This window comes from Carassius carassius, chromosome 5, assembly GCF_963082965.1.
Source record: "Carassius carassius chromosome 5, fCarCar2.1, whole genome shotgun sequence".
Taxonomy (NCBI): domain Eukaryota; kingdom Metazoa; phylum Chordata; class Actinopteri; order Cypriniformes; family Cyprinidae; genus Carassius; species Carassius carassius.
This window is the reverse complement of record NC_081759.1, coordinates 6,267,609-6,288,797: the sequence shown is the minus strand read 5'-3', so window position 1 is coordinate 6,288,797 and position 21,189 is coordinate 6,267,609. Positions and strand designations below refer to the sequence as shown.

At 36.7% G+C, this 21,189-nt stretch overlaps 1 protein-coding gene across 2 annotated transcripts in view; it reads left to right on the top strand.

Moving 5' to 3' along the window:
• Positions 1 to 1,221: 1,221 nt before the first annotated feature.
• LOC132140699 (mitogen-activated protein kinase 1-like) overlaps positions 1,222 to 21,189 on the top strand; it is a 30,908-nt gene continuing 10,940 nt past the window's right edge. The window contains exons 1-5 of one of the 2 annotated variants that reach the window (XM_059549593.1): positions 1,222 to 1,646; positions 14,364 to 14,546; positions 15,877 to 16,066; positions 18,784 to 18,900; positions 19,155 to 19,269. In XM_059549593.1, coding sequence (XP_059405576.1) covers positions 1,501 to 1,646; positions 14,364 to 14,546; positions 15,877 to 16,066; positions 18,784 to 18,900; positions 19,155 to 19,269 — 751 coding nt within the window. In that variant the 5' untranslated portion in view covers positions 1,222 to 1,500. The remainder of the gene's footprint in view (positions 1,647 to 14,363; positions 14,547 to 15,876; positions 16,067 to 18,783; positions 18,901 to 19,154; positions 19,270 to 21,189) is intronic. The other variant, XM_059549592.1, reaches the window with a different exon arrangement.

Genomic DNA, 21,189 nt, shown 5'->3' with positions numbered 1-21,189 from the left:
AGTGAATCTTCTTCCTAATGTTCTTGCATGTAGTAATGTTTATGTCAACATCTGATGGAACAGCTAAATGTGATTGCTGTCCTGTGGTATTTTCCTGCTATTTTAGAAAGCGTTTTTTTAATGCAACTTTTTGTGGATTTATAACACAAGCATTGGGCTTTTAATCTGATATAATGTGAATAAAGTACTTTTCACATCAGTTTGGTGTCTGGATTTGTTGCAGGACAGCTGACAGTGTCAGCACACAACTTTGCACTTTAGTTTACCATGGTCTCCTTTCACACTTACACTCTCCTACGAGAAGATCTGTCCGACTGATTTCCGACGTGTTTCACACACAAAGCAAATATATTCTGCACAAAGTATAAAATGGTACACACATGATTATACAGGTGCAACAGAATGGCTGCAGAGCAAATCTGAACTCTTACAGGCCAAAAATATACACATTTATTTGATTATAATGAATCATTTCTATAATTTGTGAACAATACCTATATCATGAAATTATCCATGAATTCAAATTATGTAAGTAGATACTTAAGAGTTTTATATCTTGATATTAAGAGAGTCGTACACCAAGCTGTCACTGAGGTGGTAGTCTAGGTTACAAAAGCTAATATACTGGCCCACATCTTTGTACTTTATTTACCCTTAAACGGTATATTATAGTACCTTAAAGCAAAGGGTCATATAAGAACTTAGTAGTACCTAAAGTGTACATTTGACTACCTTTTGAAAGACCCACTGACACCTATATGAGTCTAGCCATACTTGAATCTTTTAAAATGTAATTAAATGTGCATAACAGATATTAAATAGGTTTCGATAACCCAAACAACCCTTGGATACACAAATATCGATATTGTATATACAAATAATCAAAAGAACCTGCTGATTCACATGACTCCAGTTCTGCTACATTACACCCGTGTAGCTCATTTATAGGCCTAATTGTTTAAACTGTTACAAATAGTTTCCCAAACATGATAAATCTGTTTTAAAATGTCCTAGATTCACAATATCATCTGCAACCATTGTAAAACCGAGAGGACATACCCATCAAAATCCCGATTTATCAACAGTCTCTCCTCGCCTGACTTCGTAAATTAAAGCATCAAGTTAAACCTCTGGAGAAATTAAGTGTAACTTCTATCTCTATGGTAACCACTCTCCGCTCCCTGCCCACGTGATCTGCTCCGTCTTCCTGCGGCGACGCTGAACGCGCTCGCTCTCGCTCTCTCTGCCGCCTGCATTCAGTCAGTCTCACCACAGAACACGGCGCGCGCAGATAGCTATCACTATACATACATATGCCAGTCAACTCAACAACACTTCAGCCGCTCCTTTCCTTTCACTCCGACGCGAAGACTTCGGTTTAGTTTAACCACGTCGCTTATCCTGCCTCGTTTTTTTCTCTCTAAATAAGAGCTTCATAAGCTGCTTTGGGTAAGAAAAGTGCTTTTGTTGTGCGTGTGAAGGCAGCTCAGTTTCACAGCAATGGCGACAGCTGCGGTATCTGCTCCTGCTGGCGGCGGCCCGAACCCCGGCTCCGGTGCCGAGATGGTCCGCGGTCAGGCTTTCGACGTCGGGCCGCGCTACAGCAACCTCTCGTACATCGGAGAAGGCGCATACGGCATGGTTTGGTAAGATGCTTTTGCACTTCTAAACACGTTAAGCTTTGTTTTATTTTTTTTTATTTTTATTTTTTTATATATCATTTTAATTATGTTTCCTTTAGTCGCTTGCTTGGATTTGTTCATTCAATCACAGCGCAGTGCACCAGACCCCCACTTCTCTCGTTATCGTGCTCCTTCTGCTTGAAACCAGTTGCGTGCACTTTTTCTTTTTTTATGCTTCGTTTTAGATGTGCATTAACATATAGAGACAAGTTCACACTGAGTCTGACATCTGTCAAAGCTCTTCTTATCATGAGTTGGTGATTCATTAGTTATTCATTTTGCGGTGCAGATTTAGTTTACGATATTTATTTTTCTTTCTCTCAAGAATTGTTTGTTGTATTCGTTTTTTTATGTTGTATTATCTCGATGGCATTGCATAAATAGATTGAGTTCTATTTATTATATAACGGTGCTACTACTATAATGATTTTTAGATAATGTTAAATTGATTTAATACAGATTTGCAGAAATCTTTCTTTATGCACTTGTGCATAATCTGTGGGGCAGATCCAGTCTGTAAATCCTTAGATATCTTCGGACTGTTTTAGCTAAAGACTAGACATCAGGCATGGATCAAACTTAATAGAGATATAGATGTGAAATTACCACAGTGCTTTTCCAGGAATGTCAAGGTGGCAGGGCTCTCCAGGGCAGTGTGGGCGCGGGCTCCCCCAGGTTGTGCAAAACTAGTAGGAACAAGAGGCACTTGGATGAGCTTTGCTGTTTGGATCTGCCCACGAAAAAGTTGAAGTTGATAGTGCTTGAGTTGGACATACAGTCCTAACTTTAAACGTTGGTTAGATATACTAGTGGATGAGCATCATTTTCCAAATATAAATGTTTCACCAGCTTCCCAAGACTTGGCAGATGTTCTCCAATTTGTAAATCAGATCTGTTTACAGCCAGATTTATACACTGGTTTTAAAATTGCATGACAAATGAGAATTGTTGTGGTGAAGTTTCAAGCTTGCTTTGTTACCATTGAGAGACTGCTGGCTCAAATCTGCAGTCTGATGGCCCATCTGTTCTGGTATGAAGAGTCCATTGGCTAAATGAATGAGCTCATCGCTGGCAGGCCTAGTTTTGCTCCTCTCGCACGGATGAATGAATGGTTCACACCCACTCCAACAGCTACAGAGTAGAACAAGCAACCCTGGGTTGACCGTCATATGGATGTGTAGGCCTATAACACGTTGTACTGAACAGACTGTAACAGTACTGAAGCCTTTGTGCTGCTTTGCTCTTGACTGACAACAGCCCTTGCGAAAGAGTTGGAGTAAAGAAGAATCTTAATTGATAATTATCAACAGAGCAGAATACCAAAACACTGTTATTCTTTAGACAAGCGTAACCATAGGCATCTTAAATGAGGCACCCTTGCATTTAGTTATATTGTGTGTATGTGTTTGTGTGTGTGTATGTGTGTGTGTATTCTTTGATAAATAGAACATTCAAAGGAATCAAGTTAATGCATCCTTGGCTGAATAAAAGTATTAATTTCCCTCAAATTAATTTACGTTTTTATGATGGTTTGAAAATGTTTTATTGACAAATAATTTTGAATCAAAGATATTCAAAGAAAATACTAATAAATTACCATTATTCACATTCGTATTATATTTATTGTGTCTCTTGTAGCACTTTACTGTTGCTGGTCATATGTCTGCATAATATTACATAATATTTACATGACAAATATGTTGCTCAGTATTTGAGATCTATTTGCTTATGTGCAAATAAAATATAGCAGCAAGCCATTAGGTTTAGAAAGAAGTTACATTTGGGTATTATTAAAAAGCAAATCTTGGCATCAAATACATTTTATTGTTCATATTTTCATCCGTGTGCTCAATTAAATCACACGACCTGTCATTTGAGGTGTTGCACAAACTAGTTTTGCTGAAATCTATTTTGAAATATCCTTATGATCTGCTGATGTCATCAGCTACTCAAGTATCCTCTAATATGCTTTGAATCCCACTGAGAGTGAGTTTTGCCTAATAGTTCCTTTAATTCAGTTTCTTGATAGCGGTGATGCCATTTCTGGAGTATTATAGTGTAGAAAGATCCTAGAGGTGCTTCTGATATAAAAGCTGCACTGCCGATTGGGAGAACTTTCTGGATGTTCTAATGGATTTTGCATCCTGCTTTACACCCCTCTGTCCATGAGGAAGCATGTCGGGTGGCCGTCATCCTGTCCTGTATTATGCAAAAAGAAAGACGTGCTGTTACCATTGGCAGTGGTTTTCGGAAACCAGTAATGCAAGTCACGAACAATGGGCTGTTTGATCACAGTCAGATGCTGATTTCCTTGAATCCTAGAATACTTCTCTTGTACACCCGTTCAGCGTTGCGAGATCATCTACAGATAATCTAAACTGATGACGTCCATGATCCAGGATCTGTTTTCTGTATTTGTAAACACCAAAACCGTTCCAGTAACTGCAGCTGTGGGTCAGTTTCTTCCAATGGCATCCACGGGCCTGAGAGGCCCCCTGTGATGTAATAGCTGGGGAATGTGGAGTTTAGCTGTGTTACTAAGGGAGGTTGGGAACGGGCTGGGTTTCAGTTTTAAACCAGAGAGTGAGTGAATGAGCGAAGAAAGGGCAGGAAATGGAAGGGAAGGGGCGGGTAAGTGGATTTAGGAATGGAGAAGTGTAGAGAAAGGCTGCAGTCCATTTTGTTGTTCTGCTGCACTGAAGCAGTGATTCCCGTAACCGTATGTGTGCGCATACAAGCGCTTGCTCCCATTGTATAACAGTGTCTAATTACTGGAGGTGACGTCCGCTGTAGATTCACATGGCAAGTGTAATTATAAGCTGTATTCTAGAGGCTTAAATACAGCTTTTAGTGTTTTAGGAAAAAAATGAACGAGATGTTAAATATATTCTGGATATTAAACGCATGTTGTCACACATGCAGATTGAGAATATGGGTTCCAATTACAAAATGAAATCGGCATAATGTTTGCATGCATAAATAGTGTCCCGTAGATGCTGTGAGGTTTATAATGGAATATTACACGTCTCCGAGCATCACCAAAGCATTTGATCAAGCTTGTGCTAGACCATATATTCATAACTATTAGATATTTAAAGCAATTATTGTAAAATAAAAATAAAAGGTAACACTTGACAATCTCATTTGGTAACATTAGTTAATCCATTAGCTGACATGAACCTAACAATGAGTTATATATTTGTGACAGCATTTATCAATGTCTTAAACTTCTAGAGCTACAATATTAGTAACTGTGGAAATGTGTCTTTACAAGTCTGTTAAAAGGGTCCATGTTTTAATAAATGTTGGTATAACTTTAACTAAGATTAATAAATGCTTTAAAAGTGCTGTTTATTGTTAGTATATTTAACTATTAAGTAATATTTAAAAATGAAACCTAATGGTATCAGTAATCTCATGAACATTTCTGTTCAAAGTGCTCTTTAGGGGAAAAAAAAAATCAATCATGTATTTCATACACAGTTATTGCAGTTTGTTTTTGCCTTAGGCTCAAGTTTAGTAGGATTTGTTGAATGTCTAATAAACAAATATTTGCATTCATTGCCTACATCAATCTGAAATCAGTATGAATTGTAAAAGTGCCCCATTCAGATGGAAAAGGGATTTACTGATATATTTTATGTTTTATGCTCTTGTCTGCAGTTAGCAGAGAAATGAAAAGTCACTGTAATTTTACAAATGAATGTCTTTTTTATTGCTTTTCAGCTTGACCCAAATCAGATGCATTTATTAGTGGGTGTTCAGTTGATTCGTAATATTTGTCAGCAGTTTTTTTCTTTTTTGTGGATGTAACTTGATTTTTACATCAATGATTCTGAAATCTGCAGAGATTGTGTGTGTTCCTTTGACTACAACGAGTTAATTCTCCAAAGTTTCGCAACACTGATGTGGTGTGTTGTTGCAGAAGTGGCTCTGTGTGGGTAGTGTCTCTAAACCAAGAGGAGGAATGCTGCAGGACTGACTACCAGTCACTGTTCCTCTTAGTGTTCACTCTGGAGGGCACGACCCTGCCTCTGTACTTCAGAAAGTTTCTAGTTTCAATTTCAGTCTGGACTTTAAATTCACTGTGCTTTTTCTACAAACTGCTTTCACTAATGTCATAAAAGCATCCATCTGCTTATCGGGCGGCTTCTGCTTTAATTTAACTGGTAAAATTGCTCCATTTAGAATTTTGTGGTAAGCGCTGTAAGAATAAGAGCTTTGAATATTTTCTTTGAAATTCTTCTTCTTTAGTCTACCAAAAATGGAAAAACTGTTTTCCTTACACATCTGGTAATTAACACTTTACAGTAAGATTTCATTTGTTGACATTAGTTCATGCATCGTCTAACCAACATGAACTAACAATGAGCAATATATCATTGTACAGTATTTATTTGTCTTTGTTAATGGTAGTTAATAAAAAAATGTTTGTTAATGTTATGTCACACCACATTAAAGGAATAGTTCACCAAAAATATTTACTCACCCCTAGTAGGTTTGCGGTGATAGACGGTGTTGACAGTGATACCGGTTTTAAGACATGACACCGGTTGCATCACTTTCCCACCGTGACACTGTCCCCACCGTCGTTTTGTTTTTTTTAAGTATTTGTTTTTTCTTAAAATATTTATTTGAATTAAGTAAAAATAATAATTATAAATAATTTCGTTTTAAAGAAAGCATACAGTATAATTAAAAACTGAACACCGCTACAATGCTTCGTGCCAAGAGACTGTCACTTCACAGATCAGCATCACCGCGTCATCTCTTCTCCCAGTGAGTGCTGCGACTCATTAAAGACGACACGTTGGCCACATCGGATGAGGACGGACAACTGACAGCCAACCTGAAAGCCGGAATCGTATTTATTTTAAGGAAGTCGCACACCGGACGAGAAGTGCAGCACCACGTCTTTAAAATTCGAACACATTATTCTCTACGAGTGTATGCACACCAGCGGCGACATTCGGCATCTGTCATTTATTTAGGCCAATTTTATTTTCTTATTCGTTTTAAAAATGTTCTAATATTGGCTAAGCAGTAGGACCTTCTATGGTTCTTATTTGTTTGGGATTTTTTCAGCCTATACATGTTGGTATTTTTATTCGTTATTTTAATAAAAGGTCTGTATTTAATATCAGTGAGTTTTTAGTTTTTTTTGTCCATTCAAGCAATTGACGCTGGATTGCCAATTGCCGCTAATTCGAAAGTGAATGTTTAGCGCGCACGCATTTATAAGCTATTTAAAAGCGAGGAAAAGAGGACACACCCTCCCATCCCCCACCCCACGGTGATACCGGTATTACCGGCGTCGTCATACGTCGATTAACTGCTGGGAAATTTTCCTCACCGCAGCAAACCTAACCCCTAGGCCATTCAAGAGTTTGTTTCTTCATCAGAACAGATTTGGAGAAATGTAACATTACATCATTTGTTCACCAGTAGATCCTCTGCAGTGAATGGGTGCCGTCAGAATGAGTGCAAACAGCTGATAAAAACATCACAATAATCCACAAGTAATCCATGTCACTCCAGTGAAGTGAAAAGCTACATATTTTTAAGAAACAAATCCATCATTGAGGCATTTTAACTTTTTAAACATTGCCTCTGGTCCATAATAACACTTCCTTCAGTGAAAAAGTCCAATACATCTGTTTAGAAATGTTTTGAACTGATTTCACTTGTAAACAGTGATTGATCTCTGCATATTTCTCTCCTGATTCAGACGAGATGTCTTTTCCACTGCAGAAAGCAATATTATTAATAGAAGAATTTTTAGCTGGAAACAATTGTTTGGAGTGAAAACATCTTAATAATGGATTTGTTTCTTATAATCACACAACTTTTCACTTCAAAAGATGTTAATTGATGGACTGGATTCATGTGGATTACTATAATATTTTTATCAGCTGTTTGGACTCTAATTCTGACGGCACCCATTCACTGCAGAGGATCCCTTTAGTGAGCAAGTGATGTAATGCTATATGTCCCAGTGAAGAAACAAACTCATCAACATCTTGGCTGGTATTTTTGGGTGAACTATTCATTTAACATTTAAAATTTTCATCTTAAAGTTATTGCTGTTTTTTTAAAACTGCTGTCACATTCTGTAAAACAGTTGCGTTGCTTAAAGATCGGGTCTTTTAATGTGCTACATTAAATATGGAGCTCTTACTCAAGATTCCTTTCAAAAGTGATACAAAAGATGATCATAACTGATGCCCATCACATCTTAAAGTTTTTTTTCCCCTCTTCTTTTAAATAACATTCTGATCATAAAACGGCAACAATAAAAACAACTAGCTAGGTTAGCTGATTACCATGAAAGTCCATAGATATTGCCATTAACACTTTCTCAGACAAGCGGATGCGATGGGTTCTGTTTTTCAGTTTGGTCAGGTGATGTTCACCATAAACCCCATATGAATTGTAAAAGCAAGGAGTGCCCCATTCAGAGGTCCAGATTATTCACTGATATCTGTTTGATGTTATTCTCTGTGGTTACCAGAGAAATACTAATGCCACAATTTTAAAACCATGAATGTTGAACATGCGTAATTGAACTTTTATGCTGTTCCAAAATGTTACTGATAATTTTGCTTTTAGTAATATAACCCTAGTTCTTCTGCCTATTAGATAATTATACTAATTTTCCTACATTGTTTGAGTTTCCAGTAGTGCGACCATTAAATGCGTCACACGGGTCTGGTGTGAAGGCTTATCTCTCTATGGCTGTTTGCTTTAGCAGGTCGACTCACTCATTCAGACACATGTATCTATAACTGGAGTAAATTTGAGATCTTGTGTGCCCTCGTTGCAAATAGCACCTCTTCAATATTGTGCAAATTACATGAATAATTAAGATAATATCTGTTTGTCCACTTGAGCTTGAATTTAGTAAATGGAGTCAGTTTGGGCTAGTATGTTTCTGGTTTTCATAGCGAAGAAATTTATAGACTTTTTATTATTTTGTTTATAATAATGACTTTAAAAATATTGGATTTCTGAAGCACTTGATTCTTGATCTGACATCATTATATTATATTATATTATATTATATTATATTATATTATATTATATTATATTATATTATATTATATTATATTATATTATATTATATTATATACATGTGTATATATATATATATATATATATATATATATATATATATATATATATGTGTATGTATGTGTATATATGTTTATATATATGTATGTGTATATATGTTTATATATAATATAAATTTTATTTATTTTTATTTTTTTTCGTTACCATATTAACCCGGGCATATCAACAACATTATGGTAAAAACGATTATTTACTTTCATAACACCCGATTCTGTTCACTGGTAAATATGCCATTGGTTTATTGCATTTATCATAGATATTCATGAAATCAATACTAATTATTAATGTTCCCCCATTCAGATGTACAAAATATTTCCTGATATCTCCAGTGTTTCATATTATTGTCTGTGGTTACCAGAGAAATAAGTAATGAACATGTCAATACAAGGCATTTTTGTAGCATTGTGGAAAATCTTGAAGTCTACCCAGATTTGCACGAGTTTTGATAGACGTACATGCAGTGAGGGATCTAGTCAAATAAAATAACACTTTCTTTTATGCACCCTCAGGTTCTTGTGTGTGCACAAATCCACATACAAATATATTAGTCAGTGCGTGTACACGCTCACACATGCCTGCGCTTACACACACACACACACACACACACACACACACACACATGCTGTTTGAGCACAGACTGTGTGTGGCTATACTGCCTGGTCCATAGCTCCATGCCAAATTCTGCCACGGTACCAGTCTCCATAGTAACCCTTCTGCCAAGGACATCAATCCGCCGTCACGTGAACCAGCCTGACTGGGAGGAGTGTCAGAAGGAGCAGCAACTGAGGGAGAGAAGGAAAGCAGAGGAAAGCCAGAGTGCTTGATCATTTTTATTTGCATGGTTGGTAGTTTTTGCAAGGAACTGTTTTAAAGTCATTGCAATTCACAGTGGTTAATTTAATGTTTTCGTAACCCCTTAGCGATGGCTTATTAACACTTTGGCAACCTGTTGTGTTGATGACTTTTACACTCCTCACATTTCTGAACCGCTAGTTTTGTGAAGTAAGTCTTGTGTGTTTCACTTGTTCAGAATGGTGAAACAGTTCAACATCGTTAATGTTCTTAAGAATTTGAAAATCTTCTTACTGGCACAGCTGTAAATGTGCGGGCGTTCTGGGTTAGGAACAGAAAGGAAAGGATTATCCAACCTTGTGGTGTCCCGGCCCCATTTCCACGAGTCTTAGAAATGCCTTCACTCTCAGAAGGTGCATTGAAATAGAAACAGCTCTGTTTTCTTTAAGCATGAGAAGCCTGCTAAAAGGGATCTTGTGAATGCACAAATAGACATGTCAAACACAAATAATGCTATACTGCATAACAGATCTAAATGGGTACCTTACATATTCAAGAACATGCCTGGGTTATGATTCACTCCAAAGTCAAATTATTATTATTATTGTTTATTTTATTTATTTTTTTGCATTGCGATATCGTTCTTATGACAATTAAGTACAATCATATCATTTCTGTAGCATGACAAAAATGTGTTGTGCTGCTTGATGACCATGTTGCTGTGCAAGGAAAGAGGTGTAGGAGCTTAATGCAAGTTATCTCTTTCTCATTACTGTAACGTGTTATGAGGTTTTTACGCTTTTTAATATTTGCCTTTTTAATGCATGATGATTTTAATAAAATACGGTCAAAAATAACTTGTGGACCTGTTATTGGAAAGAGAAATTCAGGCGAAGAAATGTGCTTAGATCATTAAAATAATTTTCATTATGACAATTTCATGACTATTATGTATATATTTAATTATTAAATTTTTTTTTTATTGATGTTAATTATTTGATCGCTTTGTCTCAGTACTTTAATGCAAATAATCTCTATCATTACTCTTAAAAAAACAAACAAACATTACATTATGTAGTATTTATGTATTTGAATGTTTGTTGTTCTGCTTTTTAAATATGTGCTGATTTAATTTTGATAAAATATGGATAAAAAACTTCCGAACCTGTTGTTATAATAATGAGAATTTGGGGCGAAGACATATACTTAATAGTCATGAAATATCACAATGCAATTAATAATAATGGTGTGTATGTTATTTTAATTATTAGATTTATCATTAATGTTTTTAAGCATGTTCTGACCCAGCTCTAATTACTGTAATGCAAATAATCTCGCACATATTTCAATGTGAAAAAAATAGTGAAATATTTATGCATTATAAAACTTGTTGTATAACCTTTATTATTTGCACATTTTATTTCATAAGTAATGTTTTTTTTTTATGTTAATGAGAATTTGGAGTGAAGAATTTTCCTAATAATTAAGTCATGATGCCAAAACTTTTAATAGTCTAATGGTAAACTAAATGTTATTTAGTTTTTTTTATTTATTTTAATTTGAATTAGTTTTGGACCTAAATATGTTGATCTTGATAGGATTCATGGTCTTCATAAGTTTAAACAGCTGGGCTGAAGCCTTGTTTGAGTGGTTTCCTTTGCTCTCTTATCTGATTGTGTTTCAGCTACATGCTGATGCCACACTGAGGGTTTACACACAAGCAACAATAAAATAGGGAGTTTTTTTTGGTGTTTTATATCCATGCTTGTTACTGTGCTGATTTTCAGTCTTCAGGATGTCACATGCAGCATTCATTCACTTCAGTATTCATGCAGCCCCAGCTTTATTTATAGACATCTTTATTATTTGGTGACATGATGTTTTCTTCCTCCGTCTTCTGCACTGAGGGTATCTGGCATTGTCAGAGCATTGTGTAAATTCACTACCAACATTCAGCCTGTCTCCGCCCCCCCTCCTTCACATTACCATGGCAACAGCCTGTTGCATAACTCCTAACGCAAAGTCTCGCCTGTCCGTCTCCATGGAAACCATGTCTCTCTCTCTCCTTTTCCCTTTTTCCCTGCTGTTTTGCTGTGTCCCTCGATCTCTGCTTCTCTCTCTCCTTTCGATTTCATGGTCTTTCTTCACCTCTGCGTAATTTGAGTGTTTCGTGCAAGATGCCAGCCAGATGATTGGTCTGTGAAGTTTGTACTTGTCAAATTGCACAAATTGAAATTTGGCATCAACAAAAAAACTTGTCATAAATTGTGACCTGCTTGATGACCGCGTTTCTGCTGTGCAAGAGAAAATGATGCAGATGCTGCATTATTGGTGCACCTGACACAGATTTGGCATTATAAGTGTGTCAGCAGTGCAGAGAGTTCAGCTCATGGTTAAACTAGTGCTGTCAATCGTATATCGTAGATAGTATATTTTTAACATTTGTTTAATGCCATTTTTATTTTTTTTGTGACTGAAGGCGAGTATCACTGATACCAATACTACTGATGTCTCTATGAAATTGTTCTCCCCCCCCCTAATATTTAGCATTACCATAAAGATATCAAACACTAAATTCTAAATTGAATAGAGATAAATCCTTTAAGCTAAAAAAAATAATTGATTTCCTCTTGTTCTCTTTTCCTTTTTTTATTAACATGCATCACAGCAGCTGGTTATTTGGCTGCTATAACTTTAAGAGCTACCACTGTTGAATGTAACGCAGATCTGACATGCTTGAGTGTAATTTGCGCCTTAATATACAGGCTACAGCATGCACTGACATATTTGCGCATACAATTAAAGAGCATGCACCACGGATGGAAATTAGCACCTGCCACCAGCCAAATGCGGGTGATTTTGTGTTGTGGCGGGTAAACTCACTTCACCTACCGGCCACCGTGGCGGGTAAATAAAAATAGCATACTGTTTCACCCGGCCGGTGGACAAAAAAATTCATTTCCATCCCTGGTAAAATAAAGTGTAATATCATCCGAAGCAGCTCCGTGGAGAAAAGGCGGTGTAAACCGGGCTCGAAACCGCAGCGTTGTTCCCAGTACAGTGTTTGCAGCCGAAGTTGAAGTGAAGCTGCTGGTGGAGTGATATTTGTTGGTTATTTACAGTACGTTTTATAGCATGCGCTCATGATATACAAGATCGTGTGAAGAGTTGAATTTATCGCGCACAAATTTCCGCACTGTCGGGTCTCTTTCAAAACCCCGGGAAGTTCATTCTCCTGCAGCATTCTGCAACATTTTTGATTATATGGACCTTTTGTGTTTATCTTATTGTTTTTAACGGCATAATAACCAAACTAACAAACAGTGTTATCGGTCGCGTGTCTAATAACTGCTGTCCGGGGGCATTTTATTTCCAGTCTTCAAGTACTTTTTCAGAAGTTAGCTCTGTGACTGGTATGTTGTTATGCTGTTAATTTTTGTTTGTAGAAACAACATTGTATTGCTACACGTTTGACAGCTCTGGCTAACGTTATTAGAAAAAGCTGTGCGTTCGTTTGTCGACGGCGTAAAGGTTTGCGAGCTGAGATTTCTTTCAGTGATAGTGTTGAACAGGGGACTTTTCCCCACATGTTCCCTCAACCACCAAAAAAATTAATAAATAAATACACCCAAAAAAAAATGTTATACCAGTGAATCCTTTCTTTTGGAATTAAATACAACATTATTAAATGCGTACAAAAACTGTTTAGAATATCGCAAAAATGTTTCTGTGCATTAAAAAAGTTGAGTGCAGTGTATCATCCGGTTGGGCTACGGAGAGAGTGCTACTTCAGCAAGAGTCGGCTGTTTCAAACCTAGTAAGCTGCCTAGATAGGCTGCATTTTTGAGCATCACTGAAAGAGAAAATGTCAGTATTTCATTGAGACTTGAGATTAAATAAACTGCTTAAGTATTGTAGATCTTGTAGTATTAATTTTCACATGCAGTTACACATTGTTGGTTAAAAACAAGAAAGTGGCTGCTAAAAACATTGAGTGGCTGGTAGATTTTGAAATCCACCAGCCACAGTGGCCGTTGGAAAAAAAAGTGAATTTCTATCCCTGTCATGCACTACGAGAGCAGTATAATGCCTGACGGAACAGGAAATTTGTTTTTACTGACATCTCATCTGAGCGCACATCACGGTTGTTCTACTGAAGCTCCTTGTCACCTGTATGTTTCTGTGAGCTTTTGACTAGTGCTAGCGCTGAAGTGAAGTTTAACGCCGTTAAACTGGAAAAATGAATCGCATACGTTAATGCACTAATTTTGACAGCACTAATGTAAACACATTTGTATATGCTTACATAGGTGTATGTACCTATTCCCCTCATTCACAAGCATATATCTTGCTCTTCCCTCTGTTTTGACTTATACGCTTATAGACAGTCCATTTTCACCAGTGCCTTTCAAAAGATACTCCTTGTAATCTCATCTTGAATGTCAGTCTTTCCATATTGTATATTTCTATGTGAGAAGTGTCTTAAAGCCGCTTTTCTAAAGGTCCACAGAAAAGTGCCCATAATTGAAAGGCCCAACTGCATTTACATTGTATTAAACTTCTTATATTGTGTACTTTATATCTTTGTGTCACTTGGAATACATACACTATTGTTTGTGTGGGTTTCTTTTATATTTAGAATAATGAATATTAATGACTAAACTACATGACAGTGTTTTGTAACCCAGAAAAAAGATGCTTCATCTGATTGTTGTTGTGTTTTTTAATTTTTTTTTATTTTGCATCTCTTTGTTACAGCTCGGCATATAATCGTGATAATAAAGCACGTGTGGCGATAAAGAAAATCAGTCCGTTTGAGCATCAGACATACTGTCAGCGCACACTCCGTGAGATTAAAATCCTGCTACGCTTCAAGCATGAGAACATCATCAGCATCAACGACATCATCCGCACCCCCACCATCGACCAGATGAAAGACGTGTATCCTTTTTAGTTGAATTTTAGCCTGAAAATAAATATAGGATTTTGAGACAAAGGAAAGACATTTGTAATTTTGGTGACATTGATCATGTGGCTCCTTTGTAGGTTCTTCCACTGAAGTTAATGTTTTTTTTTTTTTTTTTTCATGCTGGAGAACATGGTCAGGTTTTATGTTCGTCATTTTGTGTCCTGCCATCATTAAAGCAAAAAGAGAGACAAACAGAAAATTACATTTTTAAATTGGAATTCATTACATTTTTCAGTTAAGCAACCTAAATGTTCATGTTCAGGCTGAAAACGCAGCCTCTGGTACAAACAATGCTCTTTTCCAACGGTGTAGGCTGAGACAATGCAAAAACCTCTAGTAAAGTTAATTTTAGGACCAAAATCAATAGTCAGTAGGCGTGTGGATAGAGAGAGTAGTTTTGTATGATCTAATCATTCTTTTGTCAGTTCTTACACTATTTCTGTTTTCTTAAAGAGAAACTCCACCCCAATATAAAAAAATTGTCATTAATCACTTACCCCTGTGTAGTTTCAAGCCTGTTAAAGCTTCAGTCTTCTTCGGAATATAGTTTAAGATAGTTTGTATGTAAAACCGAGAGGCTTGTGACTGTCAAGTAAAATACACTGTATTCAGAAAAGTATGAAAAGCATCATCGGAATAGTTCATCTGCCATCAGTGTTTTAACCGTAACCGTAAAGATAATGACTTAATTCAACAATTCCTCTCCTCTGTGTCTGTCCACATCATCGTAGTGTCATTTTGGAGAATATGAGCTGAGCACTGGCAGTTTACGCACTTATGTGTCAGCCGTGCCACAAGGATGGGCTGTTTTTTTTTTTCAAATCAAAGTGTAAATGCATGTAGAAAATGTATCCGTGTGGTGTGGCTGACACAGAAGAGCGTACGTAGTTTGCATTCAGCTCATATTCTCCAAAATGGCACTACGGTGATGTGGAGAAACACAGAGGAGACAAATTGTTGAACAAAGTCATTATTTTTGTTTTATTCGCATACAGAAACTATTCTCGTCGCTTCATAGCGTTACAGTTGAATCACTGATGGCAGATGAACTATTCTGATGATGCTTTTCATACTTTCCTGGATCTTGACAGTGTAATTTACTTTTTTACTTTTCTTTGGGACAGTCACAAGCCTCCTGGTTTTCATCCAAAATATCTTAAATTGTATTCTGAAGAGGAACAAAGTTTTTACAAGTTTGGAACGACATGGGGTAAGTGTATAAATGACAAAATTTTAATTTTAGGGTGAAGTATCCCTTTAACCACATGCTTTGTGTTTGACCTTGACGTTGACGAACTATAGCTACATTGTACAGGATCTGATGGAGACGGACTTGTACAAGCTGTTAAAGACACAGCACTTGAGCAATGACCACATCTGTTACTTCCTGTACCAGATCTTGCGCGGCCTGAAGTACATCCACTCGGCAAATGTTCTCCACAGAGACCTGAAGCCATCTAACCTGTTGCTCAACACTACTTGCGACCTCAAGGTGAAGTACACTGCGTCATGCCATTTTTAACACGTTTAAGGTAAAGTGTGTTCTTTCTGTGCCAAAGGAATTGAAAAACTGTTTTTCATAGCAAATAACTTAATAATAAGTTTAACAGAATACAGGTGCATCTCAATAAATTAGAATGTTGTGGAAAACTCAACTCAAATTGTGAAAAATTCTTTTAATTGTGATGATTTTGGCTTACATATAACAAAAACCCACCAATTCACTATCTAAAAAAAAATTAGAATACTTCATAAGACAAATAAATATATATAAAAAAATGTAGTGAATTGTAGCCCTCCTGGAAAGTATGTTTATTTACTGTACACGTATTCAATACTTGGTAAGGGCTCCTTTTGCTTTAATTACTGCCTCAATTCGGCGTGGCATGGAGGTGATCAGTTTGTGGCACTGCTGAGGGGGTATGGATTTTTTTGGTCTCTTGTTTCTCATTTTCCTCTTGACAATAGCCCATAGATTCTCTCTGGGGTTCAGGTCTGGTGAGTTTGCTGGCCAGTCAAGCACACCAACACCATGGTCATTTAACCAACTTTTGGTGCTTTTGGCAGTGTGGGCAGGTGCCAAATCATGCTGGAAAATGAAATCAGCATCTTCAAAAAGCTGGTCAGCAGAAGGAAGCATGAAGTGCTCCAAAATTTATTGGTAAAGAAAGTGACTTTGGTTTTCAAAAAACACATGACATTGCACCCCAAATCATCACAGACTGTGGAAACTTAACACTGGACTTCGAGCAACTTGGGCTATGAGCTTCTCCACCCTTCCTCCAGACTTGGACCTTGGTTTCCAAATGCAAAACTTGCTCTCATCTGAAAAGAGGACTTTGGACCACTGGGCAACCGTCCAGTTCTTCTCCTTAGCCTAGGTAAGATGCCTCTGACGTTGTCTGTAAAACAGGAGTGGCTTAACAAGAGGAATTCGAAAACTGTAGCCATATGTATTCCTTGACACGTCTGTGTGTGGTGGCTCTTGATGCCTTGACCCCAGCCTCAGTGCATTCCTTGTGAAGTTCACTCAAATTCTTGAATTGATTTTGCTTGACAAACCTCAAAAAGCTGCAGTTCTCTCGGTTGGTTGTGCCTCTTTTTCTTCCACACCTTTTCATTCCACTCAACTTTCTGTTAACATGCTTGGATACAGCACTCTGTGAACAGCCAGCTTCTTTGGCAATGAATGTTTGTGGCTTACCCTCCTTGTGAAGGGTGTTAATGATTGTCTTCTGGACAGCTGTCAGATCAGCAGTCTTCCCCATGATTGTGTAGCCTAGTGAACCAAACTGAGAGACCATTTTGAAGGCTCAGGAAACCTTTGCAGGTTTTTTGAGTTGATTAGCTGATTTTCATGTCACCATATTCTAATTTGTCGAGAGTGAATTGGTGGGTTTTTGTTAAATGTGAGCCAAAATAACAATTAAAATAACCAAAGACTTAAACTACTTCAGTCTGTGTGCACTGAATTTATTTAATACACAAGTTTCACAATTTGAGTTGAATTACTGAAATTAACTTATCCAGCTAATCATCCAAACAGAGTCCAGTGAATAAGAGTGCAATTATTTTTAAATAAATAGTTTTTTTCATTTTATTAATTTTGTTGTTTTTAAATGTATAGTTAATTTTATTTTAAATCTATTTTAGTTTTCTCAACACACACATAATGCCACAAAATAGCTACTATAAGGATAATGTATAGTAAATTTTATTAAATTGTATTTTCTTACTTTAGTACATCAACGTAAACTAAAGTTAAACTGGTGTACATAAAGTTTTAAATGAAATTAAAATTCAATATGTATTTTGTGTAAGAATTTATGTATTTGATTAAGGCTACATTTACACTACAATGTAGTCAAAACCGAAAAGTTTTTCCCCTGCATTTAAAAAGAAGTTTCACATACATTTCAAAACTATACGCATTTACACACATCTGCGAAAATAACAAAAACACTGTATTACGTATGCTAGGCCTGTAGTTGGAGCTGTCACCTTTTTAGTAAACAGTCCCTGTAGGGAAGTGACGATTATATGTTGTATAAGATATGTGTCTGCTGTTGGTTGTAATATTGATGAAGTAAATCCACACTTTGCTGAAGAAGCATTAGCAAACTCTTGAGCAGCGACAACAGTACCGTGTACTCCGCCATTGTTGTGTATGTTTGTTAGCACTTGCCTTTAAAATCGACACATACTGCGCATGTCTACATACCTAACACGTACTACGTTTGACGTCACCGTTTTCAAAGATTCCCGTATTAGGTGTTTACACAGAAACGAAAACGGTTCCATTTTCAAATACTTGCACTTTGAAACCAGTTTTCAAAAATATGCATTTTCAGTCCCCAAAACGCTGTTGTTGTATAAATGAACAGACAAAACGTGTAAAAAATTTCCCATTTTTGGCTGCAAATGTTGTTGTTTAAACAGACCCTAAGTATTTGATAAAATACGTTTATTTTTACTTTAAATTACTTTTTTTTTCTTGCAATTTTTTAAGTGTTGAATTGTTTTAAAACGGCTCTGCTGTTGCAGATATATATATATATATATATATTTTTTTATAACCATCACCTTTTAACTTCATTGCCACCACACCATGCCATGTTTTATTACAGTAAAGTAATGGCAGACTCATCTTGGACATTGCTGGATACTCCCAAATCTCTGTAACTTCTGTTTTTTTTGTTCCTACCACAGATCTGTGATTTTGGGCTCGCCCGGGTGGCCGATCCAGATCATGACCACACCGGCTTCCTGACGGAGTATGTAGCTACACGTTGGTACCGCGCACCAGAGATTATGCTCAATTCTAAGGTGAGGAAGATTTCAGAGTTTGTTGGCCTGATCATTCAAACACAGATTAAGTCTAATCCTGGAGTTATTTCATTATTGTCTCAAATGTGTGTTTGGTTGCTCTATGCAATCTTTATTTTGTACTTTTAAGATAACCATGGTATTACTATGATATGCACCACCCAGAAAATTCCAATTCCAAAAAAAAAACGTTTGTGCGTAAATGTTAATGCCTATATCAATGAACAATCTCTTCATGTATCTCTATCTCTCAGGGTTACACTAAATCCATTGATATATGGTCGGTTGGTTGTATTCTGGCTGAGATGCTTTCGAATAGACCCATCTTCCCTGGGAAACACTATCTGGACCAGCTTAACCACATCTTAGGTAAACAACCCTTAGGACTTTCTATATTTCCCCTGCCTGCAGCCTTTGACGTCACAGGTTACAGCCACTGGTGAAGGGTTTTAGTTTATGTTCTTGTGTTGCCAACAGACAGACATCCTTGTCATGATGTCATTGTCTGTAATTATAGTGTGATTAGTCATTTGACATTTACAGCCCAGGTAAAAAAGCTCAGTGGTTTAAAGAAAGACTGTAGATTTCAGGACGCATACTGAGTAATGAATTTAGATGATTGAGATTAACAGGCATACTAACAGATTACAGTATTTGGTATAGCTTTTTAGTATTTCACCAGATTTGTAATTTGAAGCATTTATAAACCTGTTGCTAACAAAGTAGATACTTTGTTGAGCTTCCTGGATTTTCAGCAAAATAAAAGCTTGAGGGTTTGAATATGAAGAAATATTCATTTTGTAATTTTACAGTTGTACTGTAAAATAGTTTTTTATTATTATTATTGTTGTTTTTTTTATTTAATTTAGTAATAAATAATTGTAAGTTTTTGCTTAAAAGGGACAACTTTTCTCTTTAAATTATGTGGATATTTCTGAGCCCATTGGCAGATATTTGTTATTGTTTTAATCGTAAAGTCACTGCATTTAAAAATAGAAAATACATTTTTTTCATATTTTTTTCCCCTTGTCAAGTAAATGTATCTTGATTTGAAAATCTTTTTAAAGAATTACTTAGAAATGGTTGCATTCATTCATTAAACATGATATACAACCCGAATTCCGGAAAAGTTGGGATGTTTTTTAAATTTGAATAAAATGAAAACTAAAGGAATTTCAAATCACATGAGCCAATATTTTATTCACAATAGAATATAGATAACGTAGCAAATGTTTAAACTGAGAAATTTTACACTTTTATCCACTTAATTAGCTCATTTAAAATTTAATGCCTGCTACAGGTCTCAAAAAAGTTGGCACGGGGGCAACAAATGGCTAAAAAAGCAAGCAGTTTTGAAAAGATTCAGCTGGGAGAACATCTAGTGATTAATTAAGTTAATTGATATCAGGTCTGTAACATGATTAGCTATAAAAGCTTTGTCTTAGAGAAGCAGAATCTCTCAGAAGTAAAGATGGGCAGAGGCTCTCCAATCTGTGAAAGACTGCATAAAAAAATTGTGGAAAACAATGTTCCTCAACGTCAAATTGCAAAGGCTTTGCAAATCTCATCATCTACAGTGCATGACATCATCAAAAGATTCAAAGAAACTGGAGAAATCTCTGTGCGTAAGGGACAAGGCCGGAGACCTTTATTGGATGCCCGTGGTCTTCGGGCTCTCAGACGACACTGCATCACTCATCGGCATGATTGTGTCAATGACATTACTAAATGGGCCCAGGAATACTTTCAGAAACCACTGTTGGTAAACACAATCCGCCGTGCCATCAGCAGATGCCAACTAAAGCTCTATCATGCAAAAAGGAAGCCATATGTGAACATGGTCCAGAAGCGCCGTCGTGTCCTGTGGGCCAAGGCTCATTTAAAATGAACTATTTCAAAGTGGAATAGTGTTTTATGGTCAGACGAGTCCAAATTTGACATTCTTGTTGGAAATCATGGACGCCGTGTCCTCCGGGCTAAAGAGGAGGGAGACCTTCCAGCATGTTATCAGCGTTCAGTTCAAAAGCCAGCATCTCTGATGGTATGGGGGTGCATAAGTGCATACGGTATGGGCAGCTTGCATGTTTTGGAAGGCTCTGTGAATGCTGAAAGGTATATAAAGGTTTTAGAGCAACATATGCTTCCCTCCAAACAACGTCTATTTCAGGGAAGGCCTTGTTTATTTCAGCAGGACAATGCAAAACCACATACTGCAGCTATAACAACAGCATGGCTTCGTCGTAGAAGAGTCCGGGTGCTAACCTGGCCTGCCTGCAGTCCAGATCTTTC